General features: G+C 53.5%; 1 protein-coding gene across 1 annotated transcript in view; it reads right to left on the minus strand.

Moving 5' to 3' along the window:
• Positions 1–16,862, minus strand: part of CHLSN (cholesin) — a 96,627-nt gene extending 79,765 nt beyond the window's left edge. The window contains exons 1-3 of the mRNA XM_060285067.2: positions 16,815–16,862; positions 14,051–14,176; positions 6,487–6,616 (exon numbers count right to left, since the gene is read on the minus strand). Of these exons, the coding sequence (XP_060141050.1) occupies positions 6,487–6,615 (129 nt within the window). The 5' untranslated portion in view covers position 6,616; positions 14,051–14,176; positions 16,815–16,862. The remainder of the gene's footprint in view (positions 1–6,486; positions 6,617–14,050; positions 14,177–16,814) is intronic.
• Between the last annotated feature and the right edge of the window lie 4,392 nt (positions 16,863–21,254).

Raw genomic sequence — 21,254 nt, forward strand, 5'->3', positions numbered from 1 at the left:
CATCTCACCAAGGATCAGGAAAATATAAATTAAGAACAGATTCTACTCTTCACCCACCAGATTGGTAAGAATAAAAGATGGAAGGTACCCAGTGCACGCTATAATGCCAGGACATGAATTCTGGGGCCCTGAGGCATCATGTATCAGATTTCAAATGCTGCGTCTCCAAGAGAAGCGTCACACAGGCAAACAGACCTAAGTGGGCCTCTCTCCAAGAAGACACACAGACGGCCGACAGGCACGTGAAAAGGTGCTCAACACCACTACTATTAGAGAAACGCGAATCAAAACCACAACGAGGTACCACCTCACACCGGTCAGAATGCCCATCATTAAAAAGTCTACAAACAATAAATGCTGGAGAGGGTGTGGAGAACAGAGAACCCTCCTACACTGTTGGTGGGAATGTAAATTGGTACAGCCACTATGGAAAACAGTATGGAGGTTCCTCAAAAAACTAAAAATAGAGTTGCCCTATGATCCAGCAATCCCAGTCCTGGGCATATATCTGGAAAAACACTAATTCGAAAAGATACATGCACCCCAGTGTTCACAGCAGCACTATTCACAATAGCCAAGACACGGAAACAACCTAAATGTCCATCGACAGATGAATGGATAAAGAAGATGTGGTGCATATATACAGTGGAATACTACTCAGCCATAAAAAAGAATGAAATAATGCCATTTGCAGCAACATGAAGACCTAGAGATGATCATACTAAGTGAAGTAAGTCAGACAGAGAAAGACAAATACCATGTGATATCACTTCTATGTGGAATCTGAAATATGACACAAATGTACTTATCTACAAAACAGAAACAGACTCACAGACATAGAGAACAGACTTGTGGTTGCCAAGGGGGAGGGGAGGTGGGGGAGGGATAGAGTGGGAGTTTGGGATGAGCAGATGCAAACTATTATAAATAGAATGGATGAACAACAAGGTCCTGCTGTAGAGCACAGGGAACTATAGTCAATATCCTGGGATAAACCAGCATGGAAAAGTATATGAAAAAGAACGTATATGTGTAACTGAATCACTTTGCTGTACAGCAGAAACTAATACAACATCGTAAATCAACTATACTCAATAAAACTGAGAAATAAATAAATATATACAGTCTGCTCTCTGTCAATTACACCTCAATCAAGCTGTTTTGAAAAACCACACACACAGTAAGACACAACTACACCCACAAGAGAGGCCGACAACACCAAGTGGTGGCAAACGTGCGCAGCACCGAGAACCCTCCACGTGGCTGGCGGGGTGCACAGGGGCGCAGCCTCCTCAGAGGACAGCTTAGCAGTTTTGTAAGGTAAACACACACTTCCATACGATCCCTCCCAGTCCTCGGAATCTACCCAAGAAAAATGAAAACAGAGGCCCTTGTACACAGCACACTCAAAACGGCCCCACACTGGCAACAACCCAAATGTCTAGACCAGGTGATGGAGAGAGCAGTGTAATGAGTCCAAAGGAAAGGGGGACACGGGGAGCGGGGCAGGAGGGGGCGGGCTAGCGGGCTGGCTCCCCCAGGCAGGAACAGGGCCTCGGGGCATCACAGAGCCTCTCTGGTCTCAGGGTCCCAGTCTCGGAACCCCTCTTAGCCCCGCAAGCCCACAGCTTACAGCTCCCACGGGCTGACCACCGAGCACTCAGTGCTCACAAAGTAGGAAAGGAAAACAGTGGAACAAGGGAATTTCTGCTAAAGGAAAACAAGTCAGGCTCCCAGGGGGCTGTCTGTAAAGATCACACCCCCTCTCCCGGCTAGTTTAACGACCAGGAGTCTGCCGCCAGACCAGAAACGTTTCTTGAGGCAAAATACCATCGGTATGCAGTCATCTTGCTGAGCAAATTCTCAAGGCCATGAAGTTCACAACCTCCGCTGATGGTTTTGAAGCACTTGTGGGCTTAATGCCCATGTAACTCCTCTGATTTTTCCAGGTTGAAAAGGAAGGAGAAAAGATGCCCCATGTTGAGCTTTGCTTCCTTTCCACACGAAGGACACGGCGTGGCCTCCTACAGCCCAGCTGCCCCGTCACGTGTCAGCAGGACCCACGAGGACACGAAAGACACACATGGCTGCGCTGGGCCCTCGGGAGCCCGGGGCTTGGGGGTGGCACACATCGTGTTCCAAAGGCACAAAGTGGCGCCCATTCCTCCAAAAGTACGCGTCACTCCCCACTCCAGAGGGTCACTCCAACCAACGGAGGGCCATCTGGTCAACACGTGCGAGCTCTTCCTCCCTGGACGTCAGCGCTTACAGCCAAGGGCGAGCCGGACGCACTCCCCACACGGTCTGGGCCAGGCGGCCGGGGAGGGCAGTGACACCTCAGCCCGTGTCCTTATACGACCACAGTCAGGAAACCCAAGCAAGGGCCTCTCCTCTCCACCAGCTGCCCAGGGACCATGCCCGTGACCCGGCCTCTGGGGCCAACTCCCCTGTGAAGCGGCAGCGCACCCACACCTCCGCCCCTAGCATCTCAGGGCTGCCAGAACCCAAGGTCAAAGTGCTTCTGTGAACGGAAGCGTGCTTTGCAGACATGAGAGGTTCTTCTTAGCGAGACCCGGAGCCAAGAGCTGAGCTAACCAGCCCCCGGCTCCCCCCACTCCCCACCCCCCGCTGCACCCCCAGCTCCCCCACTCCCCCCGCCCCCCCACTCCCCCCGCCCCCCCCACTCCGCCCCCCCAATCTGCAGACAGCCTGAGTGCATTTACAGCAGCAGGAGGCAGCCAGCTCAGCCTAGGTGCCCGTCCAAGGCGGCAGTCACTGGCTCCAAGGGTGACCGCTGCTCTGGTGTGTCTCCCCACCCCCCAGGACCGGCTCAGCATCTGGGGCGGTACCTCCCCAGGGAGGGCAGGGTGGGGGGGCTGAGGCCTGCAGACCCCTCACCACCACACAGCCGTGCTCGCTAGACCAGTCCGCCCGACCCTGTCAAGCCAGAGCCTCCTCTGGAAGGGGTCCAGGGACGTGAAGACAGAACCGGACCCCATCTGCCCAGCCCTAAGCCCAGCTCACGGGGAGGGTTAAGAAGCTACCAGACGGGCAGACATGGGCCAACTCCGAGAACCCTGTGCTCGAGCACCACCCTCGGAAGAGGGAAGACCCTCGAACCCCCCACCTCGCAAGCCCCTCCAGCAGGACAGGGAAGAGGACAGGCGCGGGGCAGGGCCTCCCGGGAGCAGCAGCCGGCACCACAGAACCAGCGCCGGGAGGACTTGTCCCCGCCTCGGCGGCACCACAGGCCACCCCTCCTCCACCGTCCCAGCCCACGCGCCTCGGGTCAACGGCAGGGGCAAGAGGTGGACGGGGGGCTCAGCCACACAGATGTCACACGCTGTGGACAAGGGCACCAGGGCAGCGGGGACTGGACAGGACAGGAGAGGGATGGGGCCCCCCCGCCGAGCCCCCCACCCCCGTGGGGCTCCCAGTGCGTGAAGCATCCCCCCTGGGGGATCCTTCAGCCCTCCTGGCGCAGGCTCAGGGCCTGGGCTGTGGGAAGTGACTGCACAGGGACCTGAGGGTCCCTGGACGGGCATTTCCGGGAGGACAGCACCATGGCCCAAAAGGGGGCAGAGGCTCCTTGGGGCTCCTTGCGGGGGTTGGCGCAGGAGCTGGGGCGGGGACGGTGCAGTACTTTTCCATGGGCTCCCGGCGACGGGAACGCTCTCTCCAGGCTCTGGCCACCCACCCTCTGCAGACGGAAGGGTCCCTCCTTTAAAAAGGCCTAACACAGCAGCTCCCCAGCTTCCCACGAGAACCGAGAACCGGAGAGAGAGCGGGTGAAGAGGATTTTGATGAGCAGAGACCAGGATGTGGTCTCGAGGAAGCACAGTCTCCATTTCCTCAGGACACCAGCCCCGAGTCCAGCACTGACCGCGCAGGGACCCACCCGAGCTCCCCCAGCACCCCTGGGGGCCAAGGCGAAGCAGCAGAGCACAGACCCCATGGGGACCATGTGCACAAGTTACTAACCAACCAACCAGAAACCGAGGCAGCAAGAGACACTGGAAGGAAACATACCCAAATTCTTCTTCTTGCTTTTGTTTTCCAAATTTCTTTTAATCAACATGTACTCAAATAACAAAAAAAAAAATCACTTTTTAAAAAATTGCCTGAATTTAAGAATCATTACCCATCTCAGGCAGAACCTTTAAGCTCTGCCATTACTTATCATAAACCCACACAGTCTGGGGGGTCCTGCCAGTGACCAGTAGCCGGCAAGCAGAGACCACTCAGAAGCCTAGAGATTTATAACAAAATTACAGGTCACCAGGACTTGTCACTTGGAGTCACTTAGAGTTCGTTTTAAAGAAATTGGAGGAGTCTAGAAAAAGTAGGAAACTGTCCAGGAAAGGCCCAAGAAATTCACATGTACTGGAGGTTCTGCAGGGATTGGGGGCCAGACCACCAAATGGGAACTGGAATAGCTCTAAAAAAACAGTTTCCCTCTAGGGTCTAGAAACCAAAAAGGCCTGACAAAACTGGGGCTCCAGTGGCACAGAAGGCGAGGACGACGAGAAGGGGCCCAGGGGACATGGGACTGGCTACGAGCCCGGGTGAGAGCAGGACGTGGGGGCCAGCGATGCAGCCCGGCTGGCTGACCTGGGTCCTGTAAGCGCGGGCCTTCTGTGCAGGGAGAGGCGCCCGGGCTCGGGTGGCGCCAGACCTGCGGTTCTCAGCCGGAGAGAAGGCAGAGAAAGGGGCACCCAGGACGGGCCTGAGTGCTGGCCTGGCTTCCTCCCCGACACCCAGAGGTGGCAGCTGGGAGACGACCCCGGACCCAGTGGAGCCGCTCTCTGTCGGCACAGGCCCTGCACCTGCCCACCCACCACAGAGGAAAAGTGCCGTCACGCGTCCCCCTGGCACAGAACTGCCCAGCCAGCCGGTGTCCTGGGGGTCGGACCAGCAGTCCTGCACGGAGCCCGCAGCACAGTGGCCTGGGATCCACCCCAGGGCCCGGCTGGGCCTGCAGTCGAGGAGGTGCTGGCCAACGGGCAGGCCCTCCTGCCCCAGCCCCTCTGCTATATGAAGGGGGTACATGCGCCCCGAGTCTCAGCAGCGTGCACGGCCCAGGCTTGAAACAAAGGCAGAGCTGGAAACACTAGGGCGTAGGAGTGACCAAACCGGGACTTCCCTGATGGTGCAGTGGTTAAGAATCCACCTGCCAGTGCAGGGGACATGGGTTCGAGCCTTGGTCTGGGAAGATCCCACATGCTGAGGAGCAACTAAGCCCGTGAGCCACAGCTACTGAGCCTGTGAGCCACATCTACTGAAGCCCGTGAACCTAGAGCCCATGAGCCACAACTACTGAAGCCCGCGCACCTACAGCCCGTGAGCCACAACTACTGAAGCCCGTGCACCTAGAGCCCGTGAGCCACAACTACTGAAACCCGCGCGCCTAGAGCCCGTGAGCCACAACTACTGAAGCCCACGTGCCTAGAGCCCGTGCTCCATAGCAAGAGAAGCCACCGACTGCCATGAGAAGCCCGCGCACCACAACAGAGCAGCCCCCGCTCGCCGCAACTAGAGAAAGCCCGCGTGCAGCAACAGAGACCAAACGCAGCCAAAAAACAAAAAAAGAGTGATGAAACCCACCAGCCACACACCACCCATCCTGTCAGGGGATTTCCATCGCCTCCTTTCAGAAAGACCCAAACGAGGACCTGATCTAGTCGCCGATTAATGGTAGATACTCACAGGCAAGTCTGACAAGGGCCCCAAGTCACTCGACAAGCTATGCGGCGCAGCTCTGACGACACTTCCCTCCCCGTGGATCAAGGATGAGCACAGGGTCACCGGGCACTCACGTGGGATGTGGGCTCGAGGCCACACCAGGCAAGCCTCATGCACGGTCGGCACCTTCACCCACCGCTCAGGGCCCAGCAAAGCCGCCCCTCATGACATGAGTCGCCCACCAGCTTTTACTTCATGTTGAATAACTTGTCAAGATTTGTAACATCTTATGCCGTTTTGATCAACTACACACTAGGAATTGCAGAGTCAGCTCAATACAGAAGAAAAACATGAACACTCAGAACCTGAGAGGTAACAGCCAACAAATTCAAACGTAGACACGTGTTTCTGTGGTGGAGCCTGACCACTTTTAGCTGTGATCTCGTAAATACAGACCCCAGGCCACGGCCCATGCAGCGCCATGTGAAGGGCCCTCCCTTGTCTGACAGGCTCAAAGGCCCGGCTGCGGCCAGGCCAACAGAGGCCTCCACCGGGCCACCATGCCATCGAAACCCTGTCACACCTGGGACACCAACAGCAACCTGAGGTCTGGTAGCTGAAGAATGGCCGTTGTGCGGTTCCAACCTACAGTTTACTGCAAGTCTTATTTGCCCTACAACTGCCTCTAAAAGGCACTGGGCATGTCTATGGGGGCCTGTCCACCCCCTGACGCCTGCCACGTGACCACTGAGTCCCCCTCCAGGTCCAGAAACAAGGCGAGGCCAGCGCGCCCACGTCACCTACCTCGGCTGGGGCCCCCTCAGTGCCCGGCGGGGCCGCAGGTGCCAGAGGCATCTCTCTTGCTACCGCCTTCTTCAGTTTTTTGTTCTTTTTCTTTGTCACTTGGCTATCTTTTCTCTTCTGTTTTGCCATCCTGCAACAGAGAAAGTCAACTATAAAGACACAGGAAATAAAAATTCTCAATTAACAGAGAGGGGAGGGCATTATAAAAGATACAAAGCTATTTCAGAAAGTGTGGGAAACATACAGTCACTGTTACAAATTCCAGCTCTCGTTTCATCACCTGTGGACAACTTAACCATTGTGGTGGATTTCCTGTCTTTCTTCTGAGTGTTTTATTTAACACAGCTGCCACCACACACAGATTATATACTCTGTTTCTAACTCAACATGAACATAAGCTTTTAAGAGTAAAAGAAGGGACTTCCATAGCGGTCCAGTGGTTGGGACTCCACGCTTCCACTGCAGGGGGTACGGGTTTGATCCCTGGTCGGGGAACTAAGACCCTGCATGCCACGCAGTGCAGGCCCCCTCACCAAAAAAAAGAGGAAAAGAAATAGCATTTTTAGTGACAGTATCCAAATTTTCCAAAAGTGAAAACTGCGAGCATTTGTCTATTCCCTAATTGATGACTATCTGGGATTATTTTCATTTTCTACTATTACGGAGTAACTCACTTCCCCATCAACTAGGGATGCTGCAGCCCCACACGGGCTGGCAGTGACCACCATGCAGTCACTAGGCCCTCGGTCACCTGTGGCTGGAGGTGGCCATGATGAGTCTGGGGTGGCCTCCTTGGACTGTGGAAGCAGCCCCAACCGGGGCCGCATTGAAGGAGTGACACAGGTCCAAGAGGTTCTGATTACATCTCCCTCCTCAAGCACAGCAGTATCTAGAACTCCACGCACAAGGACAGAAGAACGCCCGTGAACATGAACTGCAAACCCAGCTTCCCCTGTGGGGCCGGATGATGGGAGCCAAGGGAAACGGTCACGGCACCAGAAACTAGGCAGGGGTCGGGGGAGAGGCCTCCACCCGAGGGTCACTGGCTGCGGGGACCTCCGAGGGGCGTCATGAGGGCTGGGGATGGGGGGAGGCCGCCCGCAGGGCCCCAGGCCCACCCCGAGGGGGACGTGGGAACTGACCGGATCCTCCCCACCCCGCCCCTTTGGATGGAGCCCAAAAGGAGCTGAAAACACAGGAAAGTTTCGGAGTCCCAGCAGCTACAGCGTGAGCACCCTGAGGTGCAGGGTAGAAGGCGCTTTGGCACAGAGGCCATGGCCAGCTCGTACAAGCCACACACACACACACACACATACGCGCGCGCACGCGCTTCTCGTCACACGTCAATCAAGCTGGGGGTGAGTAAGTCAGCATAAACCTGGAAAAGGAATATCACTCAATAACTGAGATCAATGAGGCAGCGCTACATGTACAGGATGGAACAGAACACGACGAGCAGTATCACACTTTTGTATTTGTTTAAGAAAATTACAACAGAGAAAGCTATGCACGTACTTACAGGCAAATGTCTGAAGGACATAAGCCAAAGCTCTCCTTTTCTGTCTCGGGACGGGACTGCGAGGGACTCCCCCACACCCACAGCTCAGTCTCATTTTTTTAATACTAGTCCTTTAAAACTCTATCTACAAGGGCTGCTAGTATCAGCTTTTATTCTACCAAGTTACAAGAATGTATTTTGTTTTGTTTATCCTAAAGTCACTCCACTGGCTGCATCTGCATGTATGTGTACTGTATGTATTATACAGACACAAGCATGTAACATGGATGTTACACGCACCCACAACATTCACGCTCATGTCGCTATAACACAGGTGTTTTCGCTTCGGACACGCTGTCCCAGGCTGTCTGCACGGGAATGGACACACAAACCCAATGCCTTCTTCCTCTGACACAGAGTTCATCGTGGACTCCATCCACAAACGCTCGAAAATGCAGCTCATTCACTCCACACGTGTTTGTCGAGAGCCAGTTCCGTGCCAGGCACTGCTGCACGCCGGACACAGAGCCAACAGCAAGGGAAGAAGAGCCTCGATCTCGGGAAGCCTCCTTCTGGCGTGAGATCCAGACCTATTTAAGTGAACGAGCCAGCGCTTTCACACAGAGATAAACACTGCCGAGAAGGGAGAACCGGGCTGAGTGAGCAGGCGCCCCCGAGGCTGGCAGCCAGGGAGCGGCGGCTCAGGGGCCTCTGAGGGGCCAGAGGCAGACAGAGGAGGCAGCGTGTGAAGAGCTGGAGGGGGCCCCGGGCCAGGTAGCGTCCCGAGGAGCAAGGTCCGCAGGTGGAGGAGGGGCGTCCGGAGCAGAGCTGCCTGCCCTCAGGTCTCTCACCCAGGCATCAGTCTCACTGAACCACTTACTGAGACCTTAACTTCCCCCAAAGCAAAACTTTCCACAGGGACAGACGGACAAATGACATCAACATGGGGGGGAGGGGAAGCGCGCTCAAGTCACCAGCAGCCCCACCCCACAGGCCCCTGCACTTCGTCACTTGTCGGTCACCGTCTCCACCGCAGAGTGCTGGCCACGTGCAGGAGCGGCTCCAGGCTGGACCACGCGGTCCAGAGTGCCCACCCACATGCAGCTCACATTCTGATGGGGGAGACAAACATGTCAGAAAATGAGAATGATGCTAGGCAAAAAAAAAAGGAATGAAGGAAAGGGCTATGGGAAACGGTGATTATGAAAAGGGTGATCATAGCGGAAAGGGCCCAGAACCCAGATTTGAGTTCTAAATACCACTCTCTATAAAAAAGAGCCAGACTGCCTTAAGATTCCCATCTGGAGCAAGGAACGTGTAAGGTGAACCAGCGTATCAAGCTGCACCACAAACCAAGCCAGGCAATCACAGGGCCACGGCGGAAAGGACACGGAGCCAGGGTGAAGGGCCCCTCTGCCCGCTTTGGGGCCATGACTGATTACAGCACACCGAAGGAATATCACTACTGTGCAATCAGAAAACTGCCAGGCGCCCAAGGTCTTTAATTAAGCCTTATCTTAAGAAAGTATCCCAAGCCAGAGGCTGCAAGCTTCAATTAGCAGTGTAATAATAAATCTTGAAAGAATTAGACTGTTGACACAGGGTTTTGAAAAGACAAAGGGCTCTGCCAGCCAATTACCTTGTTGGAGAGGAAGAAAAGTTTAGCAAATATTTACACACCGGTTACCATAAAAGTTAAATCTACATTCATTCTGAGAGTTATCGTTAAAAAGTTTAATCAGGGGGCTTCCCTGGTGGCGCAGTACTTAAGAATCCACCCGCCAATGCAGGGGACGTGGGTTCGAGCCCTGGTCTGGGAAAATCCCACATGCCGCGGAGCAACTAAGCCCACGCACCACAACTACTGAGCCTGCGCTCTAGAACCGCGAGCCACAACTACTGAGCCCATGTGCCACAACTGCTGAAGCCCGCGCAACTAGAGCCCGTGCTCCACAGCAAGAGAAGCCACCGCAGTGAGAAGCCCATGCACCACAACGAAGAGTAGCCCCCGCTCGCTGCAACTAGAGAAAGCCCACGCGCAGCAACGAAGACCCAACGCAGCCATAAATAAATAAATAAAGTTTAATCACTAAGTCTATTTGCTAAAAAGGGGGAGAAACTTTTCCATATTTTAAAAAGCTTTTGGGCTTCCCTGGTGGCGCAGTGGTTGACAGTCCGCCTGCTGATGCAGGGGACACGGGTTCGTGCCCTGGTCCGGGAAGATCCCACATGCCGCGGAACGGCTGGGCCCGTGAGCCACGGCCGCTGAGCCTGTGCATCTGGAGCCTGTACCCTGCAACAGGAGAGGCCACAACAGTGAGAGGCCCACATACTTAAAAAAAAAAAAAAAAAAAAAAAAAAAAAAGCTTTCTTTTTTAGTCCCAAGAGACAGTGATTCATACCTTTGAGACAAGGAGTGTTTGTTGTAGGAAAGACATTTCCTTACATTTACGGTCAGCTGGTCTTCAACAAGGGGGCCACAACAATTCAATGGGGAAGAACAGTCTTTTTAACAGGTGGTGCTAGGACAATTGGATATCCACATGCAGAAGAATGAAACTGGACCCCCTACCTCACACTACACAGAAGAATTATTCAAAATGGAGCAAAAACCTAAATGTAGAGCTAAAGCTATAAAACTCTTAGAAAACATAGGAGTAAATCTTTATGACCTTGGATTAGGCAACAGTTTCTTCATTATGACACCAAAAACATAAGGAGAAGAAAAAAAGATAAATTGGATTTATGAAAATTGAAAATTTTGTGCTATAAGTGATGCCAGCAAGAAAGTAAAAAGACAATCAACAGGAGTGGAGAAAATGTTTGCAAGTCGTATCTGACATGAGACTTGTATCTAGAATGTATGAGGAACCCATAACTCAACAAAAAAGGCCAACAACTCACTTTAAAAATGGACAGGGACTTCCCTGGTGGCCCAGTGGCAAAAAATCTGCCTTACGACACAGGAGACGTGGGTTCAAGCCCTGGTCAGGGAACTAAGATCCCACATGCTGTGGGGCAACTAAGCCCGCGTGCCACAACTACTGAGCTCCCGTGCCCCAACTAGAGAGCCTGCGTGCCGCAAAGTACAGAGCCCATGCGCTCTGGAACCCGCGTGCCACAGCTACAGAGCCCACGCGCCCTAGAGCCTGCGCGCCACAACTAGAGAGAGAAAATCCGCATGCCACAACTAGAGAGAAGCCAGAGCACCACAACTAGAGAGAAGCCCATGCACCGCAGTGAAGAGCCCACATACTGCAAGAAAAGATCCCGCATGCCTCAAGGAAGATCCCATGTGCCAGGACTAAAGACCCGACACAGCCAAAAATAAATAAATAAAAACAAATAAATCTTTAAAAATAAATTAAAAATTTACAAAAAATGGACAAAGGACTTGAACAGACAATTCCGCAAAGAAGAGATACAAATGGCCAGGAAGCCATGAAGGAGCTCAACATTGGTCCTCATTAGGGAAACGCAAGTCAAATGACACACTTCACACACACGAGGATGGCTGAAATCAGACACATAATAGGGAACGTTGGTGAAAATGTGGAGGAATTGGAGCGCTCATCACTGCGGGTGGGACAGAATACGGTGTGGCCACTTTGCAGAACAGTCTGGCAGTTCCTCAAAAGGTCAAACAGTTGGGACTTCCCTGGTGGCGCCGTGGATAACATTCCACGCTCCCAATGCAGGGGGCCTGGGTTCAATCCCCGGTCAGAGAACTAGATCCCACGTGCATGATGCAACTAAGAGTTTGCATGCCACAACTAAGGAGCCCACCTGCCACAACTAAGACCCAGCACAACCAAATAAATAAATAAATATTTTTTTAAAAAAGAAGTCAAACAGTTATGTGACGCAGTACTACCTACAGATGTAAATAATCAGTGAAATGAACAGATCCACATAAACTCTGAACTTGGTTGTTCCCAGCAGTGTAAGTCATAACACCCATAAGGGGGAAACAATCTAAATGTCTATCAACTGATGAACAACGGAATTCTATCCACACAACAGATTATTCAGCCAAAAAGGAAGGAAGCACTGACACCTGCTACAACATGGATGAACCGTTTTGAAAACACGCTAAGAGAGAGAAGCCAGTCACAAAATATTACAGACTGTATAATTTCATTTATATGAAATGTTCAGAATAAGCAAATTACAGAGGCAGAAGCAGATTAGTGTTTGCTTAGGGCTGGGCAAGGGGAGGAGTGGCAGTGACTGGTTGGTACCAGGTTTCTTCTGGGAAAAGAAACATGTTCTAAAATTAGCTTGTGGTAATGGTTGCACACCCTGTGAATATACTTTTAAAAAACCCCTCTAGGGCTTCATTAGTGGCGCAGTGGTTGAGAGTCCGCCTGCCGATGTAGGGGACGCGGGTTCGTGCCCCGGTCCGGGAGGATCCCACGTGCCGCGGAGCGGCTGGGCCCGTGAGCCACGGCCGCTGAGCCTGCGCGTCCAGAGCCTGTGCTCCACAACGGGAGAGGCCACGGCAGTGAGAGGCCCGCGTACCGCAAAACAAAACAAAACAAAACAAAAAAAACCTCTAATCCCAAATTATTTGCTGTAAATTAACACACATAATGCCCCAATACTGTTTGTAAAAATAAACAGCGAAAAATACAGTTTCCTACCACCACCACTTCAGCGAATGTACATACGCCGTCAAAGGCGTTCCTTGCGTCCCCCGGCCTGTTGGGACCTCGCTGCCCTCACTCTGTCCACTGGCCGTCATGGGTGGCCTGGCGTTGCTGTGTCACAGCATCGAGACCTTTATTGTGTTTTCTTTCCTTACCGGCCTTTCTGCAAAAATCCCAGTGACTCAGGTTAACTTCTATGAGCAACACCAACTTAAGATTTCCCTGTACCTGGTGGTCAGGAGGACCTGGGGGGCAGGAATTAGAGCTGGTCGGCATCATAACCATCACTAAAACTGGCCTTGACTGAGAGCTTCCCGTGTGCCAGGCCCTGTTCCTGGTGCTTTCCACGTGTTAGCTCGTGTACTTCTTGTGACTGACGAGGCGGGCACACAGGTGAGGTCACGGAGGCACACGTCTCAGGGGAAATCAACAGATTGGGCCTAAAATTGGTAAATCAAAAAAAGTCACCCAATTTCCCTATTATTCAGAAATATGGAAGTAATTCCAGTAGAAACAGTGGAAAGATGAAACTGTGCTCGCCTCTGAGGAGCAGTCTGCCTGCTGGTTTGTGGTAAGTTCCAGGACCACTGAGTTTCTTAGCCATATGCACACATCACTTAGTTAATTTGACAGATCAAATGTCTTTTACAAATATTTTTAAAAATTACATTATTCAGCGTTAGCCAGAGGATGATGAAAAGCACATGATCATGCCCTGCTGATGGAGAATAAATCGGTACAGCCGTTCTCAAGGTAATTTGATAACATTTAATCAAGTGCTTTGGCCCAGTGGTTCCATGTCAAGGAACTTACCCTAATGAAATAATCACAGACAGAGATTTATGTAAGGATGATAATGACATGATATAAAGGATGATACTACCTCTAATATTAAAAAGTGGAAAACACTGTAATTGTCCAGCAGCAGGCTGAGGAACGGCTGACTCCTTCGTGCCGGGGGACGGGCCCATACACCCATCAACAACTGTGATCTCAACTGTTCCATCACTCGAGTGGGCGCTCACGACACAACGTAAAGTGGAAGGATGGACTATAAACCTGTGTACGTGCAACACGACCCTCGTCTTTAAGAACAATTATATGCAGATATGCACAAAGGAGAAAACTAGAAGGTAATACATTAAACATCAACATTTTAGGGGGTAGAATTATAAGTATTCTTTTTTTCCTTTATACTTTCCAGCAATTTCTACAATAAAAGAAAAGACATTTTGGGGAATTCCTTGGTGGTCCAGTGGTTAGGACTCCGCGCTCTTACTGCCAAGAGCGCAGGTTCAATCCCTGGTCAGGGAACTAAGATCCCGCAAGCCATGTGGCACAGCCAAAAAAAAGAAAGAAAGAAAAGCCATTTTAAGATATCAGCTCAGAAGTGTTCAGTGAAGCAAAATAAGCTCACCAGCAGAAAGGTGCTAACCCAGGTCAGACCGACAGGAGGAAGACAGCAAAGCGCCGGGCTGGGCTGGAGTCACTGATCAGGACAAGTGAGCACCCACAGGCTGAGGCTGCCCGGGCTCCACAGGACCTAAAACAGAAATCAGCCTCAGGGAAAACATCTTTTTTAAAATCTGAAAGTATCACTCGTAGCCCCTAACATCCCCTCTCACCCGGTGCATCTAAGTCACCTCTGATGTGAGCCGGCAGGTCCAGGGAAGGCCCCCTGAAGGAATCCACAGGAATCAGTGCCTGGAGCCCCAGCTCAGACGCCCAGGACACGGCCATGCTCCTGTCCACCCTGACCCAGGACTATTCAAAGTTCCCACTCGGATGAACGGCCTCCAGCTTCTGCTCTTCTGCTACCTGACCCCACACCCTCCCTCCTGTGGCCTAAACCCCGTAACACCAAGCATCCCACCCACTGAGCCCACCTCCCATCTTGCCAGCTGGCCCCCCTCGGTGCCCTGGGGCTCAGCGATCCTCCAGCCTCACCAGGACCCGCAGTCCACTGACCCTACACGTTTCAATGCCCCTCACCTCTCATGTTCCCGTTCCCACAACTTCATTTCCACGGCCCATCATTACAATCGTGCCTTTACAAACACTCTCAGCCCCTCACCTGGCAAAGCCCCAACTCTAGCTCTGGTTCCGGCCTGGCCGGGAAGTCCCCAGGGCCATGCGGTTGGTCTCACTGTACATGGCACAGCCCCAGCCTCGAGGGGTGCCCAGCAAGCCCCGCGGCCCGACTCCGGCCACTCGCCCAGACGACCAGCTCTTCCTCTTGCCTCTCAAGCTCTGCGACCTCCAACACGTCCTCGCCTCCTCCGTTCATTCCTGATCACTGAGCTTCCAGAAGCTCCCCTCAGACCCTCCCACCGTTCCCTCGTGCGACAGTGCAGAACCGTGCCTGCTCCGAGCAGGGCTGAGCCTCTGCCGCGCTCTGGTCCCAGGGGCACGCATGGCTCTAAGCAATTCCCATTCCCCATCAGCTGTCCTTCTACAGAGTCAACTGCAAGGTCCCACAACTAAAAACCCTGATTCCACGTGCTCTCCACCCCGTTTCTGGTGCTTTCTGCAGGAAAACCCTCAGGAGCTGTCCACTGGCACGGTCCCTACCTCCTTTCCAGCCACTCTCCCATTAGGCTGCCATCTGACTTGGCCAGATGGTTCTTACTGAAACCACCAACGACCACCAAGGACACCCGTCTGCTAACGACAGACTCTCTGATCACAGCCTGGTCGGGGCCCCTCTAAGCCCTCCTTCAACAGGCCTCAACCTGGGCCTGTACAGACTTGAAAAGTTTCTAGCAGCTCAAGGCCACATCTTTACAGTGACTCTAGCCCCCCTAAAAAGCTCCTGCCTGAGAGAACTCAAGGCTACCAAGAGGATCCAGCCAACACCTGAAGACACAGCCCCATCCTCAGCCCCACCCCTGTGGGAGGGCAGGAGCCTAACTTCCCGAAGCACCGCCCCCCCAGGTCAGCAAGCCCCGAAGGGTTTCACACCACCGACCCCCTTCTGCTCACTGTAATTATCCAGTTCCCAACTTTACAGAGTGCCACCCCCGCCCCCCTCCACTCCCTCACCCTCCCTTTAAAACGCCCTCTCCCCTGCACAAGTCCAAGGCCCCTGCTGCAGTAGTTACCCCTGATTAAAATGCGACCTCACCACTTACACCACCTCCAGTCCGGCTCTGCTCATCTCTGTTCATCACTGACTGGACATAACTGACCTCCCAGCAGCATCTGCCACAGCTGGTCCCTCCTCTTGACTCTGCCCTTTCCGCTCCACTTCCCAGACACACCACGCTCTCCCGCTTTCCTCCCACCTCTTCACCTCCCCGCCCCCTGGACACAGAAGGGCCCTGAGCTCAGCACTCCCCCGAGATCTCACCTAGTCGTGTGGCTTTAAACACCAACCATAGGCTGATGACGTCCCCATTTCTCCCTGAACTGCACAACTACACTGTCAACTCATGTGTATCACCTACACACACATCGTCTCAAACTAAAACGTGTCAAGTCCACACTCCCCATCACCCTCCACAAACCTGATCTTCCTGCAGGGTTTGTCCCCTCAATAAAAGACCAGCTGGTGAAATGCGTATTTCAGCTCAAGTTAAAAACCGTAGTGTCACCCACAACTCCTCTTTCTCAAACACCCGTCCATCCCACAGTAAACCCCGGTGGCCCCACCCCCAAAGTACATCCAGACGTGGATCTTCACTGCCCCTACCGCGAGCATCCTGGTCCAACCACGTCTCCCACCTGGATCATTCGAAAGTCTCCAACTGGTCTCTGGCCTCCGCCCCGCCCCTAGCCCCTCCAGGCCATTTTCCGACTCAGCATCCTGAAGGGCTTGTGAAATACCTAAACCAGGTTAGGTCCCACCAGTTCTGGGACCCTCCCCCAGGGCTCTCCTCCCCTCCCCCGGTCGGAGCCCCGCCCCGCTTCACTCCTCTCCGCCATGCTCAGCAACGTCTCCTTTCCTCATCAGGACCACTCCCCCCAACCCCAGGCGAGCTCACTGGCTCGGGGCTGCCGGTCGCGCGGACACGCGGGAGGCACCCATGGGGCTGTGGGGAGGTCCGGCGCGGCCGGCGCTCGGGGCCCTGCGTCCTCCTCAGGCCGCCGACGGGAGGACAGCCAAGACCCCCGCGCGCCCCCGGTTGCCCGGAAGGCCTCGTACCCAAGCAGGACACCCCAGACCCGCCGCCCTCGCCCACCTGCGCGTGGCTGCCGACGCCGGCTTCCGGCAGACGCGGCGCCCAGGTAACGCGGTCCCGCCCACCGGAGCGGCACCGCCTATTGGCCGGGGCCCGCCTCCGTCTCCCCGCCGACCAATGGCGAACGGCAGCCACGAGAGGGGTGAGGCGGGGCCGGGCGCGGGCCTGTGGCGTCATCGCTGGGTGCCGCTGGGCGCCGGGAGCCGCCGGTTGCCAGGCAACCCTCTGGTCGCGGGCTAAGCGGGTTTTTCCCCAAGGTTCCCGGGACTCAAAGCGGACGACGCCTGTCCGTCCACGGGGATTGGTCTCAAACAGGATGTAGATTATAACTGCTGTCACTTAAAAAGTGGGCGCAGTGTTGCGAGGTCGCCAGCGTTACACCTGCGCGCAAGTTTGCCAGTGCAGCGGTGTGTCTGCAGACACCTGTAGACCCAGGTTAGGTCACCTGGGGAGGGGATGAAGGCAGACGCGGGCCCAACCGCGGAGGGTGTCTGGGGTCGGAGGCTACGCCACGCCGGTGAAAGTAACCACGAGTTAAATCGTTGTTCGGTTCTTAGAAATATTTTATAGTCTCGACACCGAAAACGGGAGAGAAGGGAGAGCGGGTGCGGCGGACTTTTAATCTGGGGACAGCTGGACGGGGTTGTACCATAGAGGGGAGGTTCTGGGGGTGGGAGATACGACAGCAAGCCAGGATTCTCTAGTTCCACTCTCTACGCACAACTAACTTGTTTCTAATCGAGTAACAGACACCCTGCTTTTCTCTTGTGCACATACGTGAGAGTCTCTGAAAGGCACATGGAGACTGGACCACAGGTATAAGCATGTCCAACTTCACCAACTCCAGGAAAAACCATTCCGTTTTCAAACTGCTCCAACTGGCTTCATGACCACTGAAATAGAAAGTTCTCATCCATACCTAAGCTTAACTAATATAGAATATAAAAATATAAAAATGTTTACCTTCTATTGTTTACTTTTGCTTTTATTTTTAGCTCTGGTACCGTAGGGGTGTAACCAAGCAGAACTCTATGGAGCCTTCCTGGAAGGGAACAGACCCCACTCACCCAATGTCCTCTGCCTGCCTCTTGTCTGTAGAAAAGCTTTAGTCGAAGAATAAGTTTAATCTGAGAAGTGAGAAAAGGCAGAAAGGAAAATAGTCAAGCAAGACAAAATAATAATAGTTTAGCCATTAAAGTCAAGGACCTTTGGTTCCTCCTCAAGGGCTATGGATAATATTCTGAGCCACGTCCTTTGAGCTGTTTTGCCGATACTGAAACCCCACCAGGTGGAAGAAGGTAACTCCATGCTGCCCGCGAGCACGTAGAGCCCAGACCGGTTGGAACCAGAAGGCTGATGATGTTGACTCCCGACGACCTCACCACCAACCAATAAGAAGAATGTCCACGAGCTGGTCATGCACCCCACAACCCTCTCCCTCACCCTGTTTTTAAATACCTTTCCCTGATTTGTAGTGAGGTGGATGGGCCTAGAGTCTGTCATACAGAGTGAAGTAAGTCAGAAAGAGAAAAACAAATACCATATGCTGACACATATATATGGAATCTAAGGGAAAAAAATAAAGTCAGGAAGAACCTAGGGGCAGGATGGGAATAAAGACACAGACCTACTACAGAATGGACTTGAGGACACGGGGAGGGGGAAGGGTAAGCTGGGACGAAGAGAGAGAGGCATGGACATATACACAATACCGAATGTAAAATAGCTAGCTAGTGGGAAGCAGCCGCATAGCACAGGGAGATCAGCTCGGTGCTCTGTGACCGCCTGGAGGGGTGGGATAGGGAGGGTGGGAGGGAGGGAGACGCAAGAGGGAAGAGATAGGGGAACATATGTATATGTATAACTGATTCACTTTGTTATACAGCAGAAACTAACACACCATTGTAAAGCAATTATACGCCAATAAAGATGTTAAAGAAAAAACAAGAAAAACCTTTCCCTGAAAGAACTTGGAGAGTTCAGGTCTTTTAAACACTAGCTCCCAGGCCCCTTGCTTGGTGCAACGAGTCCTGCTTCTTCCTTCACCACGACCCCGGTGTCAGTAGCCTGGCTTTGCTGCCCCCCACCCCACCCCGGGGCAAGAGGACCCAAGTTTGGTTCAGTAAAAGGGAGAGGTGACTCAGGTCAGCCTTCCATTGAGAACAGCTTACAAAAATGTTCAAAACTCTATGTAACAGGGCTTCCCTGGTGGCGCAGTGGTTGAGAGTCCGCCTGCCAATGCAGGGGACACGGGTTCGTGCCCCGGTCTGGGAGGATCCCACGTGCCGCGGAGCGGCAGGGCCCGTGAGCCATGGCCGCTGAGCCTGCGCATCCGGAGCCTGTGCTCCGCAACGGGAGAGGCCACAACAGTGAGAGGCCCGCGTACCGCAAAAAAAAAAAAAAATCTATGTAACAAATACATATATATTGATGACATCAGAGTGCTAATTTGACAGTGAAATATTATGGGGCCAATAACACGGGAAGAAAGAGGAGCCCAGAGAAGTGAGCCTTCCAGTTGGGGCCGTTCTTCCCTCAAGGGTCAGTCAATCCGGAAGAAACAGCTGAAAGGCTGAGAACCTGAACAAAATTTGGTCAGCTTTGCGGGCTTAGGGCTGCCAAGGGGGAGGGTTCTTGTAAGTGTCCCATCTTTGGGTCGAAACCCTGAAAGGCTACAAGGTCGGTGTGAATATGAACAGAGACCAGCCCTTGCAGGAACTTCATCAAATCCATTCTGAATTCATTTCCATTTCTGAAACTGTATTTAAGTGATTCAGGGTTTACTGTCGGTGCCTCTAGCCCGCTGAAAGAAGAAAAGTTAAAGTCTTTGTAGAAGACCATAATGTCCTATACCCCAAATTATAATCGCTCATATAGCATGCCCCGTGCTCAGTAGAAAATAGCTATGTACACGAGGAGACAACGTGATAGAAAACCAAGAAAAACCACCACTGTCAGCAGGCACGGGATCGCTGACACACCCACCCAACGTGGCTTCATGGATCCGAAGGCAGACCGCCCCAGTTACTACTGGACCAGGTGCATTTTGCCCGAAGCACAGCAAGCCGAAACGCTGAGATGCTGCGGTTTTCAGGAAATCAGCCAAGCAAGGAGGTGGGAGAACAAGCCTCAGCTCCACCTCCCTGAAGGCAAGGGGCTCAGGGTATTTACGGGATAAAGAAGCAGGGCGGTCTGAGGCCTGGGAAGGGCGGGGGCGTGGGCAGAGGCGACTGGAAAAACCTGGGATAATCTCGTTCCGCAAAGGTGTAGCTGAGCCACAGGCCTCTGCACGTTCAAAGATGGGAGCACTGACTGGAGGGTGGAGTGTTCAGCTCTCTGACGTCAGAAGGTCACGGAGAGGACCATGGCCATTGGAGGGTCGGTGGTCCTCCCATCCGTTCTTAACCAGCTCAGCTGGAACCAGACACAACTGACTCCAAGTTCCTGAAAAACCACGCAGGCGAGCATCTCATCGTTTAGGGTCCATGCCGCTTGGAGGACATGCAGTCTTAAAACGACCTTGACCAGTGGAGCAGGGCCCTGACCCAGGGCCTCACAGTCACGTGCTAACATGACGCCCCCGGTCAGGGGCTCCGTCTCTACTAAGCCCTGGAGCTTCTTAGCCTGGCGTGTGATTCTCTGCAGCAGAGGCCTGGCTTTGCTCCACACTCTGGGGGCCTGTGCCAGACACCACCCCGCCCCCTGCCAGGGTCTCACTCACCGCGTGCGCCTCTAGCACTGTTGGATCTCCCAGGTTATGTGACCCAAGTGCGGGACCACTTGTACTACAAACTGGATCTCTTGCTTTGGGCCCCACTCAAAACCAGCCCATAAATGGGTGGTGGTCATATTAAATGCGGTCTATGCTGCCTGCAACCCGAAGGGGCCAAGCATGGGCAGCAGGGCTCTTTCTTCGTGACGGAAGATTGCGTTGTTCTCTGTTTCTTCACAAAATTTAGTAGCTGAAAACTACAAACATTTATTAGCTCACAGTCTCCGCAGGGCAGGCATACGGGCGCAACTTAGCTCTGTGCCTTGGCCAGAAGGGCTCCCACAAAGGTGGGGTCAAGGCGGCCGCCAGGTCTGTGGGCAGAGGTGATTGGAAAAAACTGGGATTTTTCCATCCTCTCCATCCTTTCCTACAGCCTCCTGGGCAGGCTGGCCTGGGGGACGTCGCTACCGGGAGGATTTGCCCCTCGAAGCTCGTGGGGCCGAGGGTCACCTCCTCGCTGGCCGTCAGCCAGAGGCCTCCCTGAGTCACCTGCCCCGTGGGCCTCCCCACAGGGAGGCTTGGAGCACGGCATGGGCTTCCCCCGGGGCAAGCGAGCAAGAGGGGCCCAGAGATGGTGGAGTCCCAGTCTCGTAACCTAACCTCAGAGGGGACACCCCATCATTTTGCTGCATTTGGTTCACTAGCAGCAAGTCCCTCAGCCAGCCCCA

Source organism: Globicephala melas, chromosome 15 (assembly GCF_963455315.2).
Source record: "Globicephala melas chromosome 15, mGloMel1.2, whole genome shotgun sequence".
Lineage (NCBI taxonomy): Eukaryota > Metazoa > Chordata > Mammalia > Artiodactyla > Delphinidae > Globicephala > Globicephala melas.